The following is a 24,074-nucleotide window of genomic DNA, read 5'->3' as shown; positions in this document are numbered from 1 at the left end:
TAATACCAATTCTTTATTCAAAACGTGCACTTTTTGTTTAGAAAAATATTTTAACAAAAACACTGGCACAGTGCAAAGGACTAGCCTTAATGACATTTCAATTTGAAAATCTGAAAATAAAAGCATGTATTAATAATTACTTTTAACAAAAAAACTAAACAAAAAAAAAAAGCCAAAAGCCAGATGCACTGGTTAAGCTTTACACAAACTAAGGGAGTACTACTGATAAAAACCTTCATAGCAATAACCTTAAGCAAACAAAAAATCTTTCAAAAATGTTAATGGCTTAACAATAAGACACTGACAACAGTTTGGACAACAACGTTAGGACATTAAACTTTGCCAAACACTTCCACTGAATGATAACATTTCAAAATCCGTCAAAGCATTTAGGATTAATCCTTTCCCTCTTTCTCTTAGAAAAATGACACAGAAACACTGTAAAATAACCAACTAACAAACATACTCCACATCAAACCTGGTTTGGTGAAAATATCAATACAATTTTGCATATTCAGAAACAACAATATTGTTCAAAGCTTAACCACTTGGTGGTAATGAAACTAGTCAAGCAGACAGTAGGAATTGGCTCCTGTTTCCAGTCTGTATTGTTACGACATTTTGTAGAAAACAATTACCTGGTCAACGGTTGTACTAGTGATGCAGAGTCAACAGGAAGCAGCACTTTGACTGTTTAAGTAAGGCACCTTAGGTTGCAAAGAAGCCTCTGCATATTCACCAGGAATGGAAGACAGCACCAACGTCTTCCTGCGCAAGCTATTTAACAAAACATACTTATAATAATCATAATTATTTTGATATTTTTACTCCACTGTAATTCAACGTTGAATACAGCAACAAACTACAGTTGTCAAGCTTTGTCACAGAATCATTTCCCATCCTCTTTACATTTTTACTGGAGGTTTTCTTACACGTTGTCATTTATGTATTTTAGTTGCAGGATCTATCTTGTACTGTTGAGTCCCAGGACTAAATACTGCTGTATACACTATACTGACACAGTAAAAGAAAAAACCTTAACCCTAAAGCACAAGCTGATCCTCATCATAAAAACAAATGAACATTTTTCATTTGCTGTTATCTTTTCGAAGAGACTGTTATTGAAATACAGTACAGACATATCAAACAAAAACATCAAATGCAAAGCTACAGTTTGAGAACAGGAAATTTTAGCCATTTGTCCTTGAAGAAGATGACAAATAATGAACTGATTATCAAAACTGTTGACGATTATTTTTCTGTAGATTAACTAATGCATTCGAATCACTGTCTGTAATATATCGGCATGAATGTGTACCATTTATTATCACTGGGTCTGTTTAGGTTTATAGATTTGTGGATAAATTATTCAACTGTTTGATCCTCAGAGGACGGAGCTGTCAGTGGACTGCTACAAGGTAGGTCCTGACACTAATAATAATTTATAACTTTTTAAATGGTATGAATACTCCAGAAAAGAACGTAATCTGGGCGCCGTGTCTATTTTTTTTTCAACACAGAATGCACAAATAAATGTAAATACTGAGTCAGTCTGAGAAGGCTGAATCATAACAAGAACATCAGTCACAGTCTGTATTTCAGACCCACGCAGAGCCCTTTTTGACTCCATATTTACTGCCACTGCTGGTGCTGCCGCTGCCTCTGTCTGCGTCTGCCTTGCTGGAGGTGTGTTTGGAGGTCTGTTGGTGTTTCCGTTCACGGTGAGGATTGCTGTGGTTGTTGCTCTGTGGCTGGCTGGAGGCCTGATTGTCAGCCTCCAGCCTGTTCTGAGGCTGACGGATGTCCTTGAGGACACCTCTGGGGGCGTCTCCCATCCCTGCTTTGCACAGGTTGTTCTCATTATTGGTGTACTGTTGGCGCTCCTCTTGAGCAATGTTAACATGGTTCTGCCGGCATGCCATCTTGGCGTTAGTGAGATCGGTGATGGGTAGTGGTTTCTCGTGGTGCCCTGTAGATACCAGAGAAGGCTTGATGACGATGTTGTACCCAGGTGGAGCTGATGGTGCATTCCAGGAAAAAGTGTAGCTGCTGTAACCCTCTCCGCTCAGCCCAGCCTTTTTTAGAGCACCATGTCCCCGTGTCAGCCCGTACAGCTCGTGGTCTGGGAGCCGCACCCGGCGGGAGCGTATGATCTCACAGATGGTACCTACGCCCAGATGAAGCATCTCCCATATATTGAGTAACAGACAGAGTAGGGAGACCGCGTACATGATGAGGAGGAAGATGGTTTTCTCAGTGGGCCGTGACACAAAGCAGTCCACGCTGTTAGGGCAGGGCAGGGAGGAGCATACGTAGGTGCCGGGCACAGCAAATCCATACAGCACGTACTGTCCACACAAGAAAGCCACCTCCAGCAAGGAGCGCGCCAAGAGCTGAAGGACATAAATCCACATTAGTCCGTCCTCTCTGATACGCTGGCGCCCATCATGGCGCACCTTAGCCTTCTGTTTTCCTTCACCACTGTCTTCTTTTGCTGCTCCATCACTCTCCATTTCTGCCATTTCATAGATAATTGGGTCTTCCTCTTGGTCATCCTCGGCCTCTTCAATGCCCCTGTGCTGCTTTCTGCCTGCGAGATAGTGCTTCTTGGGTTTCCTCCGCGAAAATCCCCTCACTCCCCCACTGTCGGCCTGCTCCTCTGCACGAGCAATTTTGTTGACAGCGTAGCCGAGATACATGAGCGAAGGGGTGGCCACCAGGATGATTTGGAAAACCAAGAAGCGGATGAGCGAGAGCGGAGCGAAGGCGTCGTAGCAGATGTTCGGGCAGCCTGGCTGGGCCGTGTTGCAGACAAACACACTCTGCTCATCGTAGTAGATGGACTCACCTCCTACGGCCGTCAGCACGATGCGGAAAACAATGAGGACGGTGAGCGAGATCTTGCCCACGTATGTAGAGTGGTTGTGGATTTCTTCCAGCAGGCGAGTCAGGAAACTCCAACTCATGGTAGTGGCAGGGAAACTACAGTGAGAGGCAACATACACCTCCTATTACTCCCCTGTGGAGAGAGCAGAAATGATTAACCTCTGTACCATGTGTTCAACACTAGTATCAACATTAAAATTCCTCCTTAACAGTGTCTGGCACGTGGAGAGAAAAGCAAAAACTAATCATATACTGGCTTTTAGTGTGTGACTCTCAGTGTGTCCCGTTCCCACACAAACAGAACAAATCAAAAAGGTTTCATGCTGCAAATTAAGAAACCCCACACTCCTCTGCTGTGTCCACAAACTAGTTTAGCTCCAAGCACTTACTCTCTCCTGCACTATACATCATTATCTAATAGGGAATTTCTTCATATTAACAACACGTTTATCCTTGATTCTTTTAATAGCTGTGCCCTAAAGCTCATATGTAAACATACCCTTGGCATTGGTACATGCAGGGGAGAGTAATGACAACACTGGAATGTGTAACCATAATTGCTATTGTTAACTGAATGTCTCTTATAGGCATTTACATTATCTGTCCATCCAGATGTTCCATAAGCTAAAGACTTTCTCATCTGGTGCACGACATGAAAACTTGTTTGTGCTTGAAAACTGAAGAGTAAACGGCAAACTTATTTTTTCACTGCCACTTTCAGTCTTATTAATATCAAAGTACTGATTGCATTCAAATATTACAAAATTAAAATGATACACTTAAAAGAACAGTTCACCCGAAAATGAAAATTCAGTCATTATCTACTCCGATGGCCAATTAAATGTCAGGTGAGGTTTTGTTGTTGACAAAACATTTCTGGAACTTCACAGCAAAACAGCACTGCAGAATTCTCCTAAACAACTGAGTGAAGGTGAAATCTGAAACGATGCAAAGCACAGCATGAAACCACTCAGTGTGATTGGTATTCATGTGTAAAACGTATTTTCCTCTTTTGATACTGATATCCTTTTTGTCCTCTAATAAACTAGACCACATCATACTGTATCTAACCCTGAAAGAACTCAGTTTGACCTGCAGACATCCATCTGCCCAAATCTTATGCTGCAGACATCTCTACGAGTCACTCATGTGAGAAGAAATCTACGAGGTTCAGACTTCTGCGGGATAGGCTGTGTCTGCATGTGTGTTAATTGGAGGGTTTCTAAGGATAGCTTATAATCCAACAATCAAGGTTCACATGACATCAACATGATGCTCTTCACATACATTTACCAACAGGGGACGGAGACTAAGGCAAACAAGGCCACGTTATAAAGGACCAGCCTTGAGGTTGTTCTGAGTCTGTCGCTGTATGAAGTCAATTATGTTATCATACTGTATGGCAAAATAAAAACATTTGTTCTAGTGTTTAGGTGTTAAATCAAAATTATATTCTTTCAATCAGCAGGTCTGAACTCAGTGTGATTTGTTTCATGACTGTAAAGATAAATTCATTGGTCAATGGATGAAAATGTGTTCGGCAAAAACGTTGACATTTGATTGTTTTCTTGAAAATCTAAAGAAAAAAAGGACATTTTTGCGTGTGCAAAACTCTGGTAAACCCTGATTTAAATGTATTTATAAACTGTAAGTGAATATGCAATTCGCTAAGTGCATATGAAGGGCTGCCCACACGTTTATTGATGCCATGCCACTGAAAATGTCTCTCACTGACATACTAGACATTCTGATACACTGTCACACTGAGTCAGTGAGACATTTTATGACAAAAAAAAAAAAACACTCCTACAAAACGAGGTCCAGCTGCTGTTAACATGCTGTTGTGTCTCACTATAAAGAAAAACAGTCTTGAATGTCTCATTAAGAGTCACATGCCCTCTAAAACTGCACATCTGGCCCTGTTGTGTAATCTACTATTTGGAGGCCCAGTGGCACAGCTACCATCACCTTAACACAAGTATGGCGGATGGCAAGAAACTGGGAAGAATCCTTCACAATGCTCATATTCAGCAAAGCAAGTCATGCCGCTGAACAGAAATAAAGAGAGAAGCAAATTTAATTGCAAGACACAGAATCATCCATCTTAGGTAATGCCCAACCTCCATCAGGAAAGCATCCTTCCTACGCGGACCCAAACAAATGAAATAAGATGAACCTGTGTTTAGATGATTACCTTTCAGTTTTTTATGCTGGGCTTTATGGAAATGTGAAAATAACCTGTGAATACTAGAAGCTTCTGCTATTGATATGAGTCGATTAGACACAAGGACAGGAGGCTTCAGTCAAGCTCCTCACAGCCCTGTGCTGGCAGGACGGCAGAGCAGAAATGTGTCCTTGTGAAGATGCTTTTATACTCGCTCCACATTCACACCATGTGCATGCACCTGGATTTTATGTGCACACGCTGTAAGACTAAATTGACCACCAATGAAGAGCTCTACTCCTCGCTCTTTATTAGTCTTTTGCCCCTTTTTCAGTGCAGCCGATGCACCATCTCCTAGAAGCATTCGAATACTGATTTGGTTGTTGATAACCATGGAAACCGTCGAGGCTTTGAAGCATTTCAGTCAGCCCTTAAACACACCATCCTCTTTTGTTACACATGTATGCACAAAACCAGAGGCTGCTGTTAACACTTTTTTTCCCTGGTATCTATGTAGAACCACCAATCGCAGCAGTAAGTGGACCGGAGAAGATCCCTTTTTAAATAAAACTGCAACTAAAGTCCAGTCATTATTTGAAAAAACCATACCACTTCCGGTCGGCTGCCGCATGGAGTAGACGCAACGCACGAGAGCTCCTGCCTACTCTACTTTTTTTCACTCATTCACTCCTTTATTTTGCAAACTGGACAATTCATATTGAGTTATTAACTTTTCCTTAACCCACGTTTGCTTCGAAATGTCTTTGCACCGCGGCAAGTCGGGGGAAAAAAGACGACCAAGCCACTAGCTTGACCATGGAGGCTATTTCTGAGCTACTTGACCAGCACAGGCAGGCGCTAGCCGACGACTTTAAAACTTCTTTCAGCCAGCTGGAAAACAAATTCGACCAGGTCCGCTCCACGGTTGACGAGCATGGCCAGCGCCTTTCGTCTCTCGAGCTCGCCGCGGAGGACCTGAGCCAGCGTGTGGGCGAGCTGGAATATGTCTGCTCTAGCCTACGGGAAAGCAACTCCAAGCTAACGGCTAAAGTCATCGACTTGGAGGGTCGCAGCAGAAGACAAAACATCCGCATCCTGGGCCTAGCGGAGTCTATTGAAGGTGGGCAACCTACAGCTTTTTTCTCCGATTTGCTGTGCGAGGTTTTTGGAAAGGAAACGCTCCCATCTCCGCCCGAGATTGACAGAGCCCATCGTTCGCTAACAGCAAAACCGGCCCCCGGGCAGAGACCGCGCCCGGTCATTCTCCGTCTGCACCGCTACCAGGTCAAGGATCTCCTGATCCGCGAGGCCCGCCGTAGAGGGAAGCTGGAGTACCGCGGCCAGCAAGTTCGAGTTGTCGAAGACTACAGCCCCGAAGTTTTGAGCCAGCGAGCCGAGTACAGAGAGGTCATGGCGGATCTCTACAACCGAGGGCTCAAACCCTCTCTCCTATATCCCGCAAGGCTCCGCATCACACTTCCCGACGGAGACAAGAAGTGGCTACGATTGACCGATGAGGCGCGGAAGTACATCGATGGCCTTCCTTCTCCATCTCTTCCACCGTAAACGACTGCTTAATGACTATACCTGACTGTTTACAACCGCTAACATGCTATTCTTTATTCTGGCCACTGCTGTATACGATTTCGGCGATCAGACCACGGCTGGTATGGAACAGTTTACTTTACCATTGACATCACACTCATCCTGGCTGTAGGTATGTGAGTATATCCCCCAGACTTCAACTTAGTGAACTGCTACATGCCAGTCTATGCTAATCCTTTGAAGCAGCATATTTCTTTTTCTATTTTGCTATATGACTTTATAGTGTTAACGGTACATAAGAGATTTTAAAAGGAGTGTTTTTGTTTTTGTTTTTTTTCTCATGTTCGTACTCCTAGAATAGTTCAAATGTGGTCCTAGGAGTGTTGAGTGCATTCTAACACTAGAATAAGGAGCTGAAGATATTGGGTGTAAGTGACAGGAAGATTTTTTTGGGGGGTAAATAATGTGTGTTTTGAAGAGCTTGCTGCTATTTTCTTTGGCAGCTGTCTTGTTGTGGGGTGGGTGGGTATGGGGTGGCCTTTCCTATGCCAGTACCAGCTTATTAACCTACACAAGCCATGTACAGCTCATTCTTGGTTTGTTATGTCCTTTATGTTCCTGGAGTTTTGATATCATTTGTATTTATCATTCTGCATTTTCAGTCAGAAACAGTGGATAGATCGTTAAACTTTGTTAGTTGGAATGTCAAGGGTTTAAACCACCCTGTTAAAAGGAGGAGGGTATTTTCACATATAAAACAATTTAAACCAGCATTTGTTTTTTTGCAAGAGACACACATTCGAGGTTCTGAGAGCACCCGCCTGATGTTGCGGTGGGCAGGGCAGCACTTCCATTCCTCATTCCAGGCAAAGGCCAGGGGGGTTTCAATCCTCGTTGATCGAAACATCCCCTTTGTGCATCACAATGTTATATCGGATACTAACGGTCGTTTTATCATTGTCTCAGGGAAATTATACAATACAATGATGGTACTCGCCAATGTTTATGCCCCAAATGTCGACGATGTGGGTTTTTTGGAACGCTTTTTTTCTTCTCTCCCGGATTTGAGCTCATACTCTCTCGTACTTGGTGGGGATTTCAATTGTTGGTTAGATCCCGTGCTGGACCGTTCTTCTCCCAACTCTGACTCAATTAGTAGGTCTGCCTCATTCATTCAGTCCTTTCTATCCGATTTCGGTGTCTCTGATGTATGGCGTTCCCTCCATCCAAATAAGAGAGAGTACTCCTTCTTCTCGCACGTTCATCATACTTTTACTAGGATTGACTACTTTTTCATTGATAATGAACTGATACCATTGGCACACTCCTGTACTTACCAGGGCATAGTGATATCAGATCATGCTCCTGTTGTGCTATCTTTGGCACTGCCTGACCTTCCTCAAGTTAAAAAACACTGGCGCTTTAATTCAACGCTCCTCTCAGACAATGATTTTGTGAACTTTATGAAAGAATATATATCCTTCTTCTTTCAGACGAATACCTCCCCAGATACATCCAGTCTAGTAGTTTGGGATACTCTTAAGGCGTACCTTAGAGGGCAAATTATTTCCTACACTGCAGGTATGAAAAAAAAGGCCCACCGAGAACGATTAGAATTAGCTGATCAAATTAAGGAAACAGATAAACAATATGCTCAAGTTAAAAACCCTGACCTATATAAAACGCGAGTGGAGCTTCAAACCAAATTTGATCTGGCCTCAACTTATCTTGTTGAACGGCAACTCTCGAGGAGTAAGAGTTTGTTCTATATCCACGGTGAAAAATCTGGGAAATTGTTAGCTAATCAGCTGAGAGGACTCAAAGCAAAGGGTCATATTACGAATATCAAAATGGAGGATGGTAGGGCTACTTCGGATCATGCAAGGATAAATGACACATTCAGGAGTTACTACTCCCAACTCTACACCTCTGAATTTTCAAACAATGCTATATTAATGGATCATTTTTTGAATCGACTAAACATTCCCACGCTCCCCCCCGACAGTAAAATTAGATTAGATGAACCCATAACGAAAGAGGAGATAGATGCAGCTATTTCCTCGGTGCAGTCAGGAAAATCCCCGGGACCCGACGGGTTTCCTGCAGAATTCTTTAAGACATTTTCCTCACTACTTTCGTCACAGCTAAGCACAGTGCTGTCTGACTCATTCAAGCAGAGTAAACTTCCGACATCATTCCATGAAGCTTGTATCACCCTTATTGCAAAGAAAGACAAGGATCCGATGGAGTGTTCTTCATATAGGCCAATCTCTCTATTAAATGTTGATGTTAAAATTCTGGCCAAAGTTTTGGCCCGAAGATTGGAGAATATTTTACCGTCCGTCATATCTGAAGACCAAACTGGCTTTGTCAAAAATCGATACTCCTATTTCAACATACGTCGGCTATTTGACATTTTATATCTCCCCTCTAGTGAAACTCCTGAATGTGTCCTTTCTTTAGCCCTCTATTATTTGACCTGGCCATAGAGCCATTGGCGATAGCAATCCGCAGTTGCAAGAATATTTCTGGTATATGGAGGAATGGAGTAGAACATAAGGTATGGCGCTGCCTAATTTTCGTTTTTATTATTGGGCAGCTAACATTCGCTGTCTTGTGTTTTGGTCATATTTTCACAATCGATCTGACTGCCCTTCATGGGTGGCAATGGAGTTGGGTTCTGCTAAAAACTTTTCAGTTCCAGCACTTCTTGGATCTAAACTTCCTCTTCCACCAAATAAACCCATAGAGAATCCAGTTGTCCGGCACATGTTGAGGGTGTGGGCTCAGTTCAGGAGACACTTTGGTTTTTCCGATTTCTGTCTCTCAAGTCCCATTTCTGCCAATCATCTTTTTCAACCTTCCTTACTGGACCCAGCATTCCAGGAATGGCGGAGATTGGGTATTGAGCGTTTCAGGGATCTTTTCATGGATAATAGTTTTGTATCATTTGAGCAACTAACTGAGAAGTTCAATCTCCCAAAGTCTCACTTTTTCAGGTATCTACAAATAAGACACTTTCTTCGCTGTCAGATACCAAGCTTCCCTCAGACACCTGATGTGAACATTGCTGATGCACTTCTTAATTTACAGCCATCTCTCAGGGGTTTGATCTCCATTATCTATAATAAACTGCTAGGCATAAGGCAGGCCCCACTCAACAACATTAAAATCGCATGGGAGCAAGATCTGAATCTATCTTTGTCAGAGGAAATGTGGGACACAATTTTTAAATTGTTTAACTCAACCTCTCTTTGTGCCCGTCACTGCTTGTTGCAGTTTAAAGTTGTACACAGGACCCATATATCCAAAACCAAATTATGTCGTTTTTACCCAGATGTGGATCCCTGTTGCGACAAATGTAAGAGAGAAGAGGCTTCACTTATCAACATGTTTTGGACATGTCCTAGCCTTGAGAGGTACTGGAGGGAAGTTTTCCAAACCTTATCCCTAATTGTCAATTTGGACATAGAACCCAACCCTCTGGTCGCTCTTTTAGGAACCACGGGTGAGGTCGATGTGCGTCTGACCCCAGCTAAGTGACGAACTCTGTCTTTCGCTTCTCTCTTGGCCAGGCGCGCAATATTGCTTATGTGGAGGGATGCTGACCCGCCCACCCACGCTCAGTGGTTGAGAGATGTCATGTCTTGTTTAAACCTTGAAAAAATACATTACTCAATCCGTAATTCCAAAGAAAAGTTTCAAAAAGTGTGGGGACCTTTTCTCGAATACTTTCTCTATTCTCAAACTAGCTAGGGACTTGACCCCTCACTCACATTTTGTTTTCTGTTTCTATGTCAGCAATACCAAGTGTACAAATTGGTCCTCTCTCTGATGCCTGCTTTTGGCCCATTTTCATAATGTATATTTATATATTTACTTCTTTATCTTGTTTTACTTTATTTTATTACTTTCTTAGAGTTAAACCCGACTTCCAGCTGTTGCCTGTACCACTCCAGGAATTAAGCACAATTGGTCTATTTGTCCTGTTTATTTCTTTATGTATGAGTCTGGCTAGGTAATGATGTGTGGGGGGGAGGGGATGGAGAGGGGGACTAGATAAGGTTCCTTGTTTTGTGCTCTTGTTCTGTGTTGTTATGTTTTTTCGCCCTACTGTGGATGTACAGGATCATCTCTCTCGACCTATGTGTTGACTGTGCACTTTATAAACTCCCTGTACACATTTTATACCTGTACCTCATATTTGTGTAAAAACTCAATAAAAATATCTTTGAGAGAAAAAAACCATATCAACAGCTCCATTGCCCAAGTTGCCCATAGTTATCCTCCTGCCATGCCTGAAGGTGATACGGTGCATTTTCCCCAGATGTCTCCCAGCCCCAGACCCACAGCCTCCAGTTTCCTACAGAGCCAGTAAAACAACTATTTGAGGAGTGTAACTTTAAAGAGCAGGCACATGCCTATCTAAGAAGGCTTCAAGCTGTGAACGTGAAGGTCTGTGGCTTCCTTCAAAGCTGTTAAAGTGATTCTCCACCCAAAATCTATCTTTTCAGTATGAAATACTCACCCGCTATAAACTTGAAAGGTGACTGTAAAAGGTTTGTAGCTTGCTGACACAGCACTTCCTTTTTTCCTTGATTAGAGACATACTATACACTAGGACGCTTTTCAGGCAAAAAAAGAAAAATGAGAGGAGGAAATAACATGCAACAAATGTCCCTAGCTGGACTCAAAAACTGACCACACATTCAGCATCTTAAATGCAAGAACACCTGCCATCTCAAATAGACAGAAGAAAAATAGCTTTGATATGATGATCCAGCAACACGCATCACGACGGGGAAGTTTGCTACGACTTCACCATCATGCATTTAATGCAGATGAAGAGTAGGGAAGTACTTTGCCTTCAGAGGAAGTAGCTGATTCCATGTTGCGACTGGGAGCCAATTAGTCGACTACAACAGGAATTCGGACCAACAAAAAAGCTGGAGGAAGGACTGTCAAGCTAGCCAATGAGCATTGATAAAAACTGAATCAAAACTAAAGAGCAATGACTATAGCATGCAGATGAAATTCATTTCATTACCACGTTACATAAGACCTGTAAATTTACTTAATAATCTGTCCTCAGGAAAGGCCTGCAAGTGTGATTACCTAAACTTTCGACTCAGCATCTCCCACTGGAGCGCACAGGGTGCTGGGGCCACCTACTCAAAGATGTCAAACTACACACAGAAGAGGCACAACATCATGTTATCTGCACACCAGCCTCTGGCGTGGAGAGCTCATCTGTCCAGCCGAAGAAACCAATACAAGTACACTATGCTTGCAGAAGTAATCAGTCGTCCAGCTAAAAAGAGCGGGGAGGATTGTGTTTACTGTCATTGTAAAATATAGTGAAATGTGGTAAGACAAAGTGAGCTTCTAACTGAAAACACTTGACACAGGGCAAAGAGCAAAGAAATTACTATCATAAGATGACGAAGATGCTCTTGTACAAGGCACTCATTCTCCAGATCATATAACAATCCATTAACTACATTGGCCTCCTCTGCAAAATAGTCCTTTAGCATTAATGTATCTGCGTTTTGATTATCATTACAAGAAGAATTTTGAACAAACTATGACAGATACCAGGGCCGCATGCATGCATAAAACCGTGTTTATTCACGACAAAAACTGTGTGACGCACAAAGACAAAGAAAATCGTAACACAGTCAAATTTATAAAGCTGTGCATTCACCTGATTCTGATTTATAAATATCAAAAATTGGAGAACAGGCACACGAGCACAAGCTTCATTTCCACTCCAAAAACAATCCATACTTGGAAATTGGCAAGCAACCTAAACAAACTGTGTTTTACTCTGAAGCTACATCTCACCTTATCTTTCATGTTGACCTCATTGTTTCACCATCAGCCATCTAGAAAAACGTGTACGCTGGTGTTCACCACACAGTCCTCTATAACTGCCATATCATGTCTGGGAAAAGGCTTACTTTTTTTTTTTTGTGTATACATCGTTTAATACATCCGGCCCCTGGTCTCTAGTGTAAACAACAACCTCATTATGTTGAAAACTGAGAGGAGTACAAATAAGCATTTTGGGACTCAATAACCAGCAGTGTCCTTTCTCCTAATAATAACAGGATCTAAATTTTAGTGTTCTCACAGCACAGGGTCGAATTAATTTAAATTTGAAATATTTCTGCATGTTTGAAGACAATCTTATTACCTCTTTTTGTTTTATCCTTTCTATCCTCCTTGTTTTCGCAGCCAGAATTCTGAGATATGTCAAACTCCATGTGCCTGCAAAGCAAAAAGAGAGATAACAAGTGTTTAATACAATTCCAACAATTGTCTGTAATCGCTTATCCCTTTCAGGTTCACGGGGGGGCTGGAGCCGATCCCAGCTGACATTGGAAGAGCGGCGGGGTACGCCCTGGATAAGTCGCCGGTTCATCACAGGGCTGACATACAGGGACAAACAACCATTCACACTCACACAAGCTCACAATTTAGAGTAACCAATTAACCTAACTTTTGCATGATTTTGGATTGTGGGAGGAAGCCGGAGTACTGGAGAGAGCCCACGCAGACACAGGGAGAACATGCAAACTCCACACAGAAGGGCCCTGCCCCAGCCAGGTCTGGAGCCCAGGACCTTCTTGCTGTGGGGCAGTGGCGCTTATTATTAGACAGGAGAATTGCTATTAATTCACAGTTTCATGGTGATTTTTAAGAGCATATGCCTCCAGTTTGAAATCTAAAATGAGACAGAGAAAACCCTGAAGATGACAATTACAATCACAGATCTTTTCTCTCTCATTTACTACTAAACGCAGTAAAGTTAAGGTTACACAGCTCTCTCAAATCAAATTGGTCTATTTGGTTTCCAGTTAAGCACAAAATAATTTAACATTAACCAGCAGTTTTACCATTATTCTTTTCTTAGAGATTGCTGGGGAATTGCAAAGAAGAGTTGAATACATTGTGATCTCGTTGATCTGCTCTGTACATGCGACATCTATTGCACGTCTGTCCGTCCTGGGAGAGGGATCCCTCCTCTGTGGCTCTCCCTGAGGTTTCTTCCGCATTTTTTTTTCCCTGTTAAAAGGGCCTTTTTTGGGGGGCAAGTTTTTCCTCACTCGAATCGAGGGTCGAAGGACAGAGGGTGTCGTCTCTGTACAGATTGTAAAGCCCTCTGAGGCAAACTGTGATTTGTGAATTTGGGCTATACAAATAAAATTTGATTTGATTTGATTTTGATTTGATTAATCAATTTTCGTCAGTCATTTTACTAATAGTTTTAGATCAGGTAATTAATTATCATTGGTTAATTCTAAAAAAAGAATTATCTCTTCGTTGGTTTCAGTTTTGGAGAAGGGAAATTGCTGCTTTTCTTGGTTTTACATCAATGATAATCTATCTAGGTTAGCTAATTAAATATCTTTTGGTTTTGGACTGCCAGTAAAAAAAAAAAGCTGTTTGAGTTGGGAATGAGGAAATTTTAATGCTGTTTTCACCTTTTTCCCCCCCAGATATTTCTCCAGTAAAGTATGGAGCTTGTGAGTAAAAGTAAGTAAAAGTTTTTTGCACCCACGGATCCTTCAAACCCACATCTGGAGGTGTCTGAAGAACTCCAGTCCTGTTTTTGGAGTTGGATGGAGGAGTTCGGCCGGCTCACGAAACTCCAACTACCAAACTAAACACCGCTAATCAGATATGAAACCGTATTCTGTTACTAAAATGTTTTCAGAAACTTTTTTAGTGTACTGTTTAGCTGTAAAATGAGAAAGTTTGTGCCATGTTAAGCTAACTGCTCCTGCTAACGTTAACCCATTTATGCCCAGATTTTTTTCGGAGTTGTAAGGTATATCATTTTATCAGTTGAGTCCCTCTGAATCATGTTATGTATTTATTTTTTCCATTTTGTACTTTGTTTTGAAGAAAATAGCATTTTTATAGTCACACAGCTTGTCACTAGGTCAAATGTCACCTAATAATAATATAGAAATAATAATAATAATATAGTAATAACAAAATAATAATATAGTCATAATAAATAATAACAAAAAGGTGGGGGGGTGGGGGGTGTAAAACCAAAAAAAAATGTAAAACTGTACATGGATACCAATGGATATTATCATCCCAGGAAGGTAGCTAATGATCATGGTTCAAACCTTGGCTTCCCCTGTATAAAATTCAAAACAACAAACAATTTGAACTGGTTTCTTTTTTCATAAATCAGATATACGCAGAACAAAAATCCTATAGACACAGGCCTTGAATACCTGTGAATTTATTTAGCTAGGAAGAGTATTCTAAGAGGACTAAAATGAGCCATTGTACATCATTCTACAATTTGAAATAAGTAAATTATGCACAGTGTTTTCCTTTAGTTAGCGACAAGCTATGTGCCCACTGGCAACTTTTGTTGCCACTCACAGAAATAAGTCCATGAACCAAAAAATATTTATCCCAGGTACAATTTTTTGGGGGAGGGTTACTCTAGAGACTTGAATGATTAAATAATTTATATATATATATATATATATACATATGTTTGGGGGGAAAATCATAAGAAATTTATGAAAATTAATTTGCATCCGCCAACTACCAAACTAAACACCGCTAATCAGATATGAAACAATATTCTGTTACTAAAATCATAGGTGTGATTGGCAAAAAACAAAAGAGCAGGAAAATATACGCGCGCGCCGAAATCTGCCTTTATTCATTTTCACAAATAGAATAAAGGTTTCACAGATCAGAAACTGTGTTATAATGAATGTTTAGTCTCTGTAGGATAATCTAATCCAGATTTGACAAGTCTAGGTACAGTGGTTTTTGATCAGGACCTGGTCTAATGAGGTCTATATGATGAGAAAACAGTGAAATCTGCCTTTATTGCATTTTCACAAATAGAATAAAGGTTTCACAGATCAGAAACTGTGTTATAATGAATGTTTAGCCTCTGTAGGATAATCTAATCCAGATTTGAGAAGTCTGGGTACAGTGGTTTTTGATCAGGACCAGGTCTAATGTGGTCTATATGCTGAGAAAACAGTGAAATCTGCCTTTATTGCATTTTCACAAATAGAATAAAGGTTTCACAGATCAGAAACTGTGTCTGAATGAATCTTCAGGGCCTGTAGATTAATCTAATCCAGATTTGAGAAGTCTGGGTACAGTGGTTTTTGATCAGGACCTGGTCTAATGTGGTCTATATGCTGAGAAAACAGTGAAATCTGCCTTTATTGCATTTTCACAAATAGAATAAAGGTTTCACAGATCAGAAACTGTGTCTGAATGAATCTTCAAGGCCTGTAGATTAATCTAGTCCAGATTTGAGAAGTCTGGGTCCAGTGGTTTTTGATCAGGACCTGGTCTAATGAGGTCTATATGATGAGAAAACAGTGAAATCTGCCTTTATTCATTTTCACAAATAGAATAAAGGTTTCACAGATCAGAAACTGTGTTATAATGAATGTTTAGCCTCTGTAGGATAATCTAATCCAGATTTGAGAAGTCTAGGTACAGTGGTTTTTGATCAGGACCAGGTCTAATGTGGTCTATATGATGAGAAAACAGTGAAATCTGCCTTTATTGCATTTTCACAAATAGAATACAGGTTTCACAGATCAGAAACTGTGTTATAATGAATGTTTAGCCTCTGTAGGATAATCTAATCCAGATTTGACAAGTCTAGGTACAGTGGTTTTTGATCAGGACCAGGTCTAATGTGGTCTATATGATGAGAAAACGGTGAAATCTGCCTTTATTGCATTTTCACAAATAGAATAAAGGTTTCACAGATCAGAAACTGTGTCTGAATGAATCTTCAGGGCCTGCAGATTAATCTAATCCAGATTTGAGAAGTCTGGGTACAGTGGTTTTTGATCAGGACCTGGTCTAATGTGGTCTATATGCTGAGAAAACAGTGAAATCTGCCTTTATTTCATTTTCACAAATAGAATAAAGGTTTCACAGATCAGAAACTGTGTTATAATGAATGTTTAGCCTCTGTAGGATAATCTAATCCAGATTTGAGAAGTCTGGGTACAGTGGTTTTTGATCTGGACCTGGTCTAATGAGGTCTGTAGGTACCAAACAAAAACGGTGAAATCTCCCCTTTAGCATTTTCACAAATAAAATAAGCGTTTCACAAATACAATAGCGGGTGTCAGGCAAAGTTAATGTCTTACCTAAAATGTCTAAAATGTTTTTACATCAAGATGTGTCACAAAAACAGACAATCAGTGTACAAACAGTCGCACTGCACGTTACGTTAATTTCCTCTTAACTTTCCCCTTAAGTGCCGAATCGGAAGCTGGCGAATCGGAGGCTAACTTCAGTGTCGTATCCGCACATCACTAGCACCCGAGTCTATCACTGACGTTTAGCATTTACTCCTGATTACTGTCTGCATGCCGACGAGGCCGGGCGAGTAATGTTCTCCTCATTTCCATAGTTAACCGTTCCTGCTTCAGCTTCTAGACAGTGGTCGGGAAGCACAGCAGAGACTTTGGTTTGCCTCCAGGGCTGAAGTTGATGCTAACTTCGGGGCTAACCGTTAGCCTAGCTCCTCCCTCACTTTTCCCAGCAGCTGGGAAGCAAGACACGGGACTTGTCACTTGCCAGGTCATGTAAGGGGTAGACTACAGAATTTATTTGTCCAAACGAAAATAGGAACTCCACTATGTCTCTCTTTACATTTATTTTGTCCCGTTGTCGGCTTCAGCTACGAAAGAAACAGTTCGCCCCACACGTCCAAAATTCTTAGAACACATCAGATAACCTTCCGCAACGATTGCAGGCTCTTCAATGGAGCTCTGCTTTGAATGAAGTTCCATCGTGACAAATGAATGGACTACTTGCGGAGTGACATTAAGACATGAATCACGAAAAAGGCACAAAAAACGTTGACAGCGGTGAGCGGTCATTATGACCCGTGCCTTGTGTGCGCACCCCCCCCCCCCCCCCCCAAAAAAAAAGCGGATTTGCACGATTTACGAGAGCCGGACATTACCACACTAAAATGAACAGAAAAGAAATAAAATTGCGGCTCTAAAACTTAACACTGTTAATAGACTGACTTCCCGTGCGTTTAGGTAAGTTACCTTCACATTTGCCAGTTGCAACAAAACAGCGAAACAACAGAGAGAAGTTACGTTACCTGCCCGGGAAGACACGACAAAACGAGAGCCACAAGCTCCATTTTGTAGTGGTGTCCGAATGTTAGTGCACTCATTGTGTCCCACAATGCACCGCGAAATGTGGTGCCGTAATGGCTTAATGCGCACCCGCCAGTACATTTTTAAATATTTGACAGTATTGCATATTAAGAAATGAACTTTGGAATCAAACGTTCAACGGAAAAATACTTACATTTATAAATTACATTTTCCTCCCGTCTGTCTGCCATTTTCAGCGAAATGCCAGAAGAAATTTTCTGGCAATGCATGATGGGATATCTTGCTTCGGTTAGTGACCATCGGATGTTCACCAATCATGGCTAGCGACCGAGCATAGTAGTACAGGTAATGCTATTTTTCATATTAAGCTAGAGTAAAAAATGACTACAACCTATTATAATTAATAAGTAACGTTAGCAAAATTACATTCAAGTGTCAAATAAGGCCTGGAGAAGCTCGTCAATTTATTTTAATCTCGCAGGGACCGACGACGATGTGGCAGCCTTGATCCGGCTGAGGAAGGACAACGATTGCCTGTTTTCAGGCAAACGTTTCGCCTCCGCAGCCGGTTGGGAGTGAGTTATGTCATATTCCTGTGAAGCAGTAACGTTATCTTATTAAGATGAAAACTGAGAACAACTGTAAAATGACAGGGACTTTTGACTAAATTACTGTTTTGATACTGACAGCATTAATGATAGGTTAATTGTTGTTGTTTTTATCATCCTGTACTTGTTATTGCATTTTGTAGAGCTGTGCTGAAAGAAACGGGGCGACTGGGCTGGTGACTCCTGCCAGGGCAGCTAAAAAGTGGGAGAACTTGAAGAAGACGTACAAGGTTAGGATGCATCATAATTAACTACAGCTCTAGTGACTTTTCCCTTTTTGTATATTTTCTTTGCTGTGTTTAGATTATAAACGAAAACTGCACTAATTGCACACATCAAATGTGTGTATATTGCAATGTGTGCAGGAGCTGAGGAAGCCACCAACTGGGAGTGGCACTGAATCGGGGGAGTCCACTGCCGGGACTTGGAAGTGGTTCTCCCTCATGGATGAGGCAATAGGTGGGAGGCCTTCTATTCAGCCTCCTTGCCTCATTGCCTCAGCCTGGGGGGAGAACCCTCCAGTCTCAGCATCAGCCTCCTCTGATTCAGTGCCACCAGAGCCAGAGGGTCAGGGTGCAGAGCAGGAGCAGGATTCAGAGTCTGAGGAGCCAGCTCCACCTAAGAGACAGCGGCCTGACCCTGTCTTAGAGCTGTTGGAGAGGCAGGAGAAGAGGGCAGAGGAGAGGGAGAAAAGGGAAGAGGAAAGGGAGGAGAGGCTATTGACCCTCCTCGAAAAAATAATTGACAAAATGTAAATTGATTTGAATGAATAAATAACAAATTAGTAAATGCATGTCTCACAAATTTGTTGACTTGCAACTTGAACCAAGAGAAGAGAAGAGGGCAGAGGAGAGTGACAGGAGAGCTGAGGCCAGGGAGGAGAGGCTGTTAAATATTTTAGAAAAAATTATTGAAAAAATGTAAAATAGATATCGAAAAGACAGATGTGTTAACAAAATGTTCTTTTATAAAACTGATTTGCAATGACTGAACTCATCTATATATGTAACAATACCTAACAATGATTATCAAAAACAAAAAGTGATTCACTAATATTTACAAGGCAAATTCTAACATTAACATTTCTTTAACTAACAAATCAAAGATTACATTATTAAACTTTTAACACACTATAATATCATTTGAAACTAAAACTTAACTACTAAGATGTATAACCTAACCAAAAAACTTAACTTTGTACTTTTTTTTTTATATACAGTTTTTTTAGTAGTAGTCGTGCTCCTGAAGAGCTCGAGGAGTGTTGTCCAGTGCAGACAGCACAGCAGCGATGCGCCCACGCAGCTGTTCCCCACAATGCAGGTCCTGCTGATGCTGCTCACCTCCATCATCTGGAAACTCATCCACTGGCTCTAGTACGTCCCCATCACTGATGCAGAGGTTGTGCAGGATGGCACAACAGGCAATCACCTTCACTGCAAATGCAGGGTGCACCTCCAGGGCCTTGAAGAAGACCGCTCTCCATCTGGTCTTCATGATGCCAAAGGCCCGTTCTATGACTGAACGGGCCTTTGCATGGTGCCGGTTGAACCTCCCAGCGATCACACCTCTCACAGGCTCTCTGTAAGGTGTGACAAGGGCCACTGGGTGGGACAGGTGGATACAGGCTACGGACATACAGGGGGCTATTTTTTAGGACTCTCGAGTCATGCACTGAGCCAGGATATCCAACAAATATGTCCAAAAATTGGCACTGGTGGTCACACACGGCTTGCAACTGTATGGAGTGGAACAATTTACGGTTAAAATAACACTGCGCCTCTGCACCGGGTGGCTTTATGCGGACATGGCAGCCATCAATGCTGCCCACAACCCTGGCGAATGCTGGTGATCCAGCCAAGCGTGCAAAGCCATCTCCAATTTGTTGCAGGTCATCAGGGGATGGAAAGTGGATCACTCCGTTCTTTATTGTGATTATTTTGTCAGCAACCCTGTGGATGACATCGTGGACTGTGGACCGTGGGATGCCAAAAGCTCTCGACACAACACGGTAGGACGTCGCACTCGCCAGCCAAAACAAGAACACGAGAACCTCGAGGTCATGACCCCAGCCGTGGTCAAATGGAGAGCGGAGGACGTGGACAAGATGAGCCACTGTGGGTCTTGAGAGGCGGAAGTCCGGGCGGAGGTCACTTTGGCCATCAAAATATAAGGCCGAAACAGGGATCTGGTGGTTCACTCTGCAATAGTGAGATGGTCGGTCACGCTGTAAAAAATAAATAAAATAAAACATAGACAACAGTGTCATAAAATGAAATGTGCAATAATAATTATTTTAACTTATTTATTCATGTGTGTTTTTATTAGCTACTGTACAACTGAATTTCCTCTAAGGGATGAATAAAGTATATCTATTTATCAATCCATCTAATGCACAGCTCCACTACTTCCTGAACTTAAGGCAGCTCCTTTATTTCATGTCTTATATTATTGGACAAACTGATTAATCCAGGTGTGACTGATCATTGTGACTACTCGGTTACACCTGGATTAATCAGTCTGTCCAATTATGTAAGACAGGAAATAAAGGAGCTGCCTTAAATTCAGGAAGTAGTGGAGCTGTGCACAGAGCCCATTAGATGTGTGAACAAAGTTGTGCCATGTCTGTTTCCACAGGAGGGGGTGTAGTTTGACAATACGAGTGAATCACTAACACTGACAATACATTAATGATTTAGATGTCTTGTATAAATGTAAAATCCTTCATCTTTATACTTATATATAATCGGGATGTACATAAACTGCTTGTGTTTTGACTCAATATTAACGGTATAGTTTTTAAATATTAATTTTATTACGGACACAACCGGCGTTGATGTATGACGTTTCAACTGTGCGACAGCAGTGACGTAATTAACGGCGCCTGAGTAGTGTCCGAAAGTGCTTTTTTCTTTCTGCCGATGAGCTCACTATATAGTCCACTATGTTGGACTCCCTATATAGTGAGTAGGGAGTAGGGAATAAGTGAGTGCCGAAATATAAGATGCTCTTCCAGCGATAACCCCCAATATTTCTCTTTATGGAAATGTGTCTAACCTTAACAGTAAACCCAATGTACTTATTTACGCAATTTCATTTAAAAAAAAAAAAAACATACTGAGGATATATCAACACGCAAGGGACGTAGGAACCATGATAGCGGAAATGCTAACCCGCAAGTTTGACTTCGATACATATGAATTCTTCCAAAATGTATAATGCTGTGTTCGTATTATAGTGCAACAAAATCATACTACTACATTAACATACAGTACAGACCAAAAGTTTGGACACACCTTCTCATTCAAAGAGTTTTCTTTATTTTCATGACTATGAAAATTGTAGATTCACACTGAAGGCATCAAAACTATGAATTAACATATGTGGAATTATATACTTAACAAAAAAGTGTGAAACAACAGAAAATATGTCTTATATTCTAGGTTCTTCAAAGTAGCCACCTTTTGCTTTGATTACTGCTTTGCACACTCTTGGCATTCTCTTGATGAGCTTCAAGAGGTAGTCACCTGAAATGGTCTTCCAACAGTCTTGAAGGAGTTCCCAGAGATGCTTAGCACTTGTTGGCCCTTTTGCCTTCACTCTGCGGTCCAGCTCACCCCAAACCATCTCGATTGGGTTCAGGTCCGGTGACTGTGGAGGCCAGGTCATCTGGCGCAGCACCCCATCACTCTCCTTCTTGGTCAAATAGCCCTTACACAGCCTGGAGGTGTGTTTGGGGTCATTGTCCTGTTGAAAAATAAATGATGGTCCAACTAAACGCAAACCGGATGGAATAGCATGCCGCTGCAAGATGCTGTGGTAGCCATGCTGGTTCAGTATGCCTTCAATTTTGAATAAATCCCCAACAGTGTCACCAGCAAAGCACCCCCACACCATCACACCTTCTCCTCCATGCTTCACGGTGGGAACCAGGCATGTAGAGTCCATCCGTTCACCTTTTCTGCGTCGCACAAAGACACGGTGGTTGGAACCAAAGATCTCAAATTTGGACTCATCAGACCAAAGCACAGATTTCCACTGGTCTAATGTCCATTCCTTGTGTTCTTTAGCCCAAACAAGTCTCTTCTGCTTGTTGCCTGTCCTTAGCAGTGGTTTCCTAGCAGCTATTCTACCATGAAGGCCTGATTCACACAGTCTCCTCTTAACAGTTGTTCTAGAGATGTGTCTGCTGCTAGAACTCTGTGTGGCATTGACCTGGTCTCTAATCTGAGCTGCTGTTAACCTGCGATTTCTGAGGCTGGTGACTCGGATGAACTTATCCTCCGCAGCAGAGGTGACTCTTGGTCTTCCTTTCCTGGGGCGGTCCTCATGTGAGCCAGTTTCTTTGTAGCGCTTGATGGTTTTTGCGACTGCACTTGGGGACACTTTCAAAGTTTTCCCAATTTTTCGGACTGACTGACTTTCATTTCTTAAAGTAATGATGGCCACTCGTTTTTCTTTACTCAGCTGCTTTTTTCTTGCCATAATACAAATTCTAACAGTCTATTCAGTAGGACTATCAGCTGTGTATCCACCTGACTTCTGCACAACACAACTGATGGTCCCAAACCCATTTATAAGGCAAGAAATCCCACTTATTAAACCTGACAGGGCACACCTGTGAAGTGAAAACCATTTCAGGTGACTACCTCTTGAAGCTCATCAAGACAATGCAGAGTGTGTGCAAAGCAGTAATCAGAGCAAAAGGTGGCTACTTTGAAGAAACTAGAATATAAGGCGTATTTTCAGTTGTTTTACACTTTTTTGTTAAGTACATATTTCCACATGTGTTAATTCATAGTTTTGATGCCTTCAGTGTGAATCTACAATGTCAATAGTCATGAAAAGAAAGGAAACTCATTGAATGAGAAGGTGTGTCCAAACTTTTGGTCTGTACTGTATATCCTTACCAACAGAAGCCAATTTTATGTTGCTGCTGATCCCTTTTTCTGTGATAGCTCATGACATATTTTAGTTGCTTTTAGTCTTTTTATACTCACAGTTACTATACTGTGTGTTTTTAAGGCGATCAGTGGCTATTTTATCTGCTTTTACTGGACACTAAGCCGGCGACGTACAAGCTACCTAGCCAGGGTTAGCTAAATGGCTACCTCCATGTCCCCGGCTGATCATCAACAACTAAAGAAAGCTCACAAAAAGATTGCTGACCTGACAGATGATGTTCGCCGACTTTCCGAGGAGCTGAGGAGCAAGGACGCCCTGCTACAGCAGTCCCCGACAGTAGCTCACGAGCAGTGTCTCCGGATCTCATCGCTGTCGGCGGCCCTCCAGGACACGGTGCCCTGGGATCCCACCTGCCCGCGGCCATCCTTCTGCTCCACTCCCCGCCTCCAGCGATCATGGGCTCAGGTTACCCATGGCCGAAAGAGGACCCCACCTGGAGCTGTTTCGCCTTCAATCCCACTCTCCAATCGCTACGAGGCTCTGTCGCAGCTTACTGGCGCCCCGGGCGATGATCGGGGTCCGTTGCTGAGGTAACGGAGAAAATCCCAAACGTCCCGGCCCTCCCACCCACAGGTAAATAGGGTCGTCATACATGTGGGTACAAACGACACCTCCAAGCAACAGTCTGAGCTTTTAAAGCGGGATTTTACGCAGCTTTTTAATCAACTCTCCCGGTTCCAACTGGATGTTTTTATTTCCGGCCCCACCCCCACCGTTGCCAACTGCGGTCAAGTCAGCCGCCGCTTAGTA

The 24,074-nt window shown here is 42.0% G+C and overlaps 1 protein-coding gene and 1 long non-coding RNA gene across 6 annotated transcripts; one reads left to right on the top strand and one right to left on the bottom strand.

Annotated features, from left to right (window-relative positions):
* Nucleotides 1-23,949, bottom strand: LOC311268638 (gap junction gamma-1 protein-like). Of its 5 annotated transcripts, none has more exons than XM_084372385.1 (3): nucleotides 23,529-23,949; nucleotides 12,792-12,865; nucleotides 1-3,019 (listed from the first exon to the last, which is right to left on the bottom strand). In XM_084372385.1, exon 3 carries the CDS (start codon nucleotides 2,964-2,966, stop codon nucleotides 1,599-1,601), a length of 1,368 nt encoding a protein of 455 aa, XP_084228511.1. In that variant the 5' UTR covers nucleotides 2,967-3,019; nucleotides 12,792-12,865; nucleotides 23,529-23,949; the 3' UTR covers nucleotides 1-1,598. The 5 variants fall into 5 exon arrangements, with proteins under 5 accessions (XP_084228511.1, XP_084228508.1, XP_084228507.1 ...); XM_084372382.1 differs by lacking the exon at nucleotides 23,529-23,949 and adding an exon at nucleotides 17,948-18,015; XM_084372381.1 differs by lacking the exon at nucleotides 23,529-23,949 and adding an exon at nucleotides 17,736-17,829.
* LOC311268640 lies at nucleotides 17,979-19,083 on the top strand. Its single transcript, XR_014623991.1, has 4 exons — nucleotides 17,979-18,099; nucleotides 18,236-18,329; nucleotides 18,506-18,592; nucleotides 18,728-19,083. It is a non-coding gene; the product is annotated as an uncharacterized lncRNA (long non-coding RNA).
* Nucleotides 23,950-24,074: the final 125 nt, after the last annotated feature.

This window comes from Pagrus pagrus, assembly GCF_965226575.1.
Source record: "Pagrus pagrus genome assembly, chromosome: 13".
Taxonomy (NCBI): domain Eukaryota; kingdom Metazoa; phylum Chordata; class Actinopteri; order Spariformes; family Sparidae; genus Pagrus; species Pagrus pagrus.
This window is presented reverse-complemented; position numbering and strand designations above follow the sequence as displayed.

Coding starts and splice junctions, on each gene's coding strand:
- LOC311268638 (XM_084372385.1), bottom strand. CDS start 2,966: ATGAGTTGGAGTTTCCTGACTCGCCTGCTGGAAGAAATCCACAACCAC.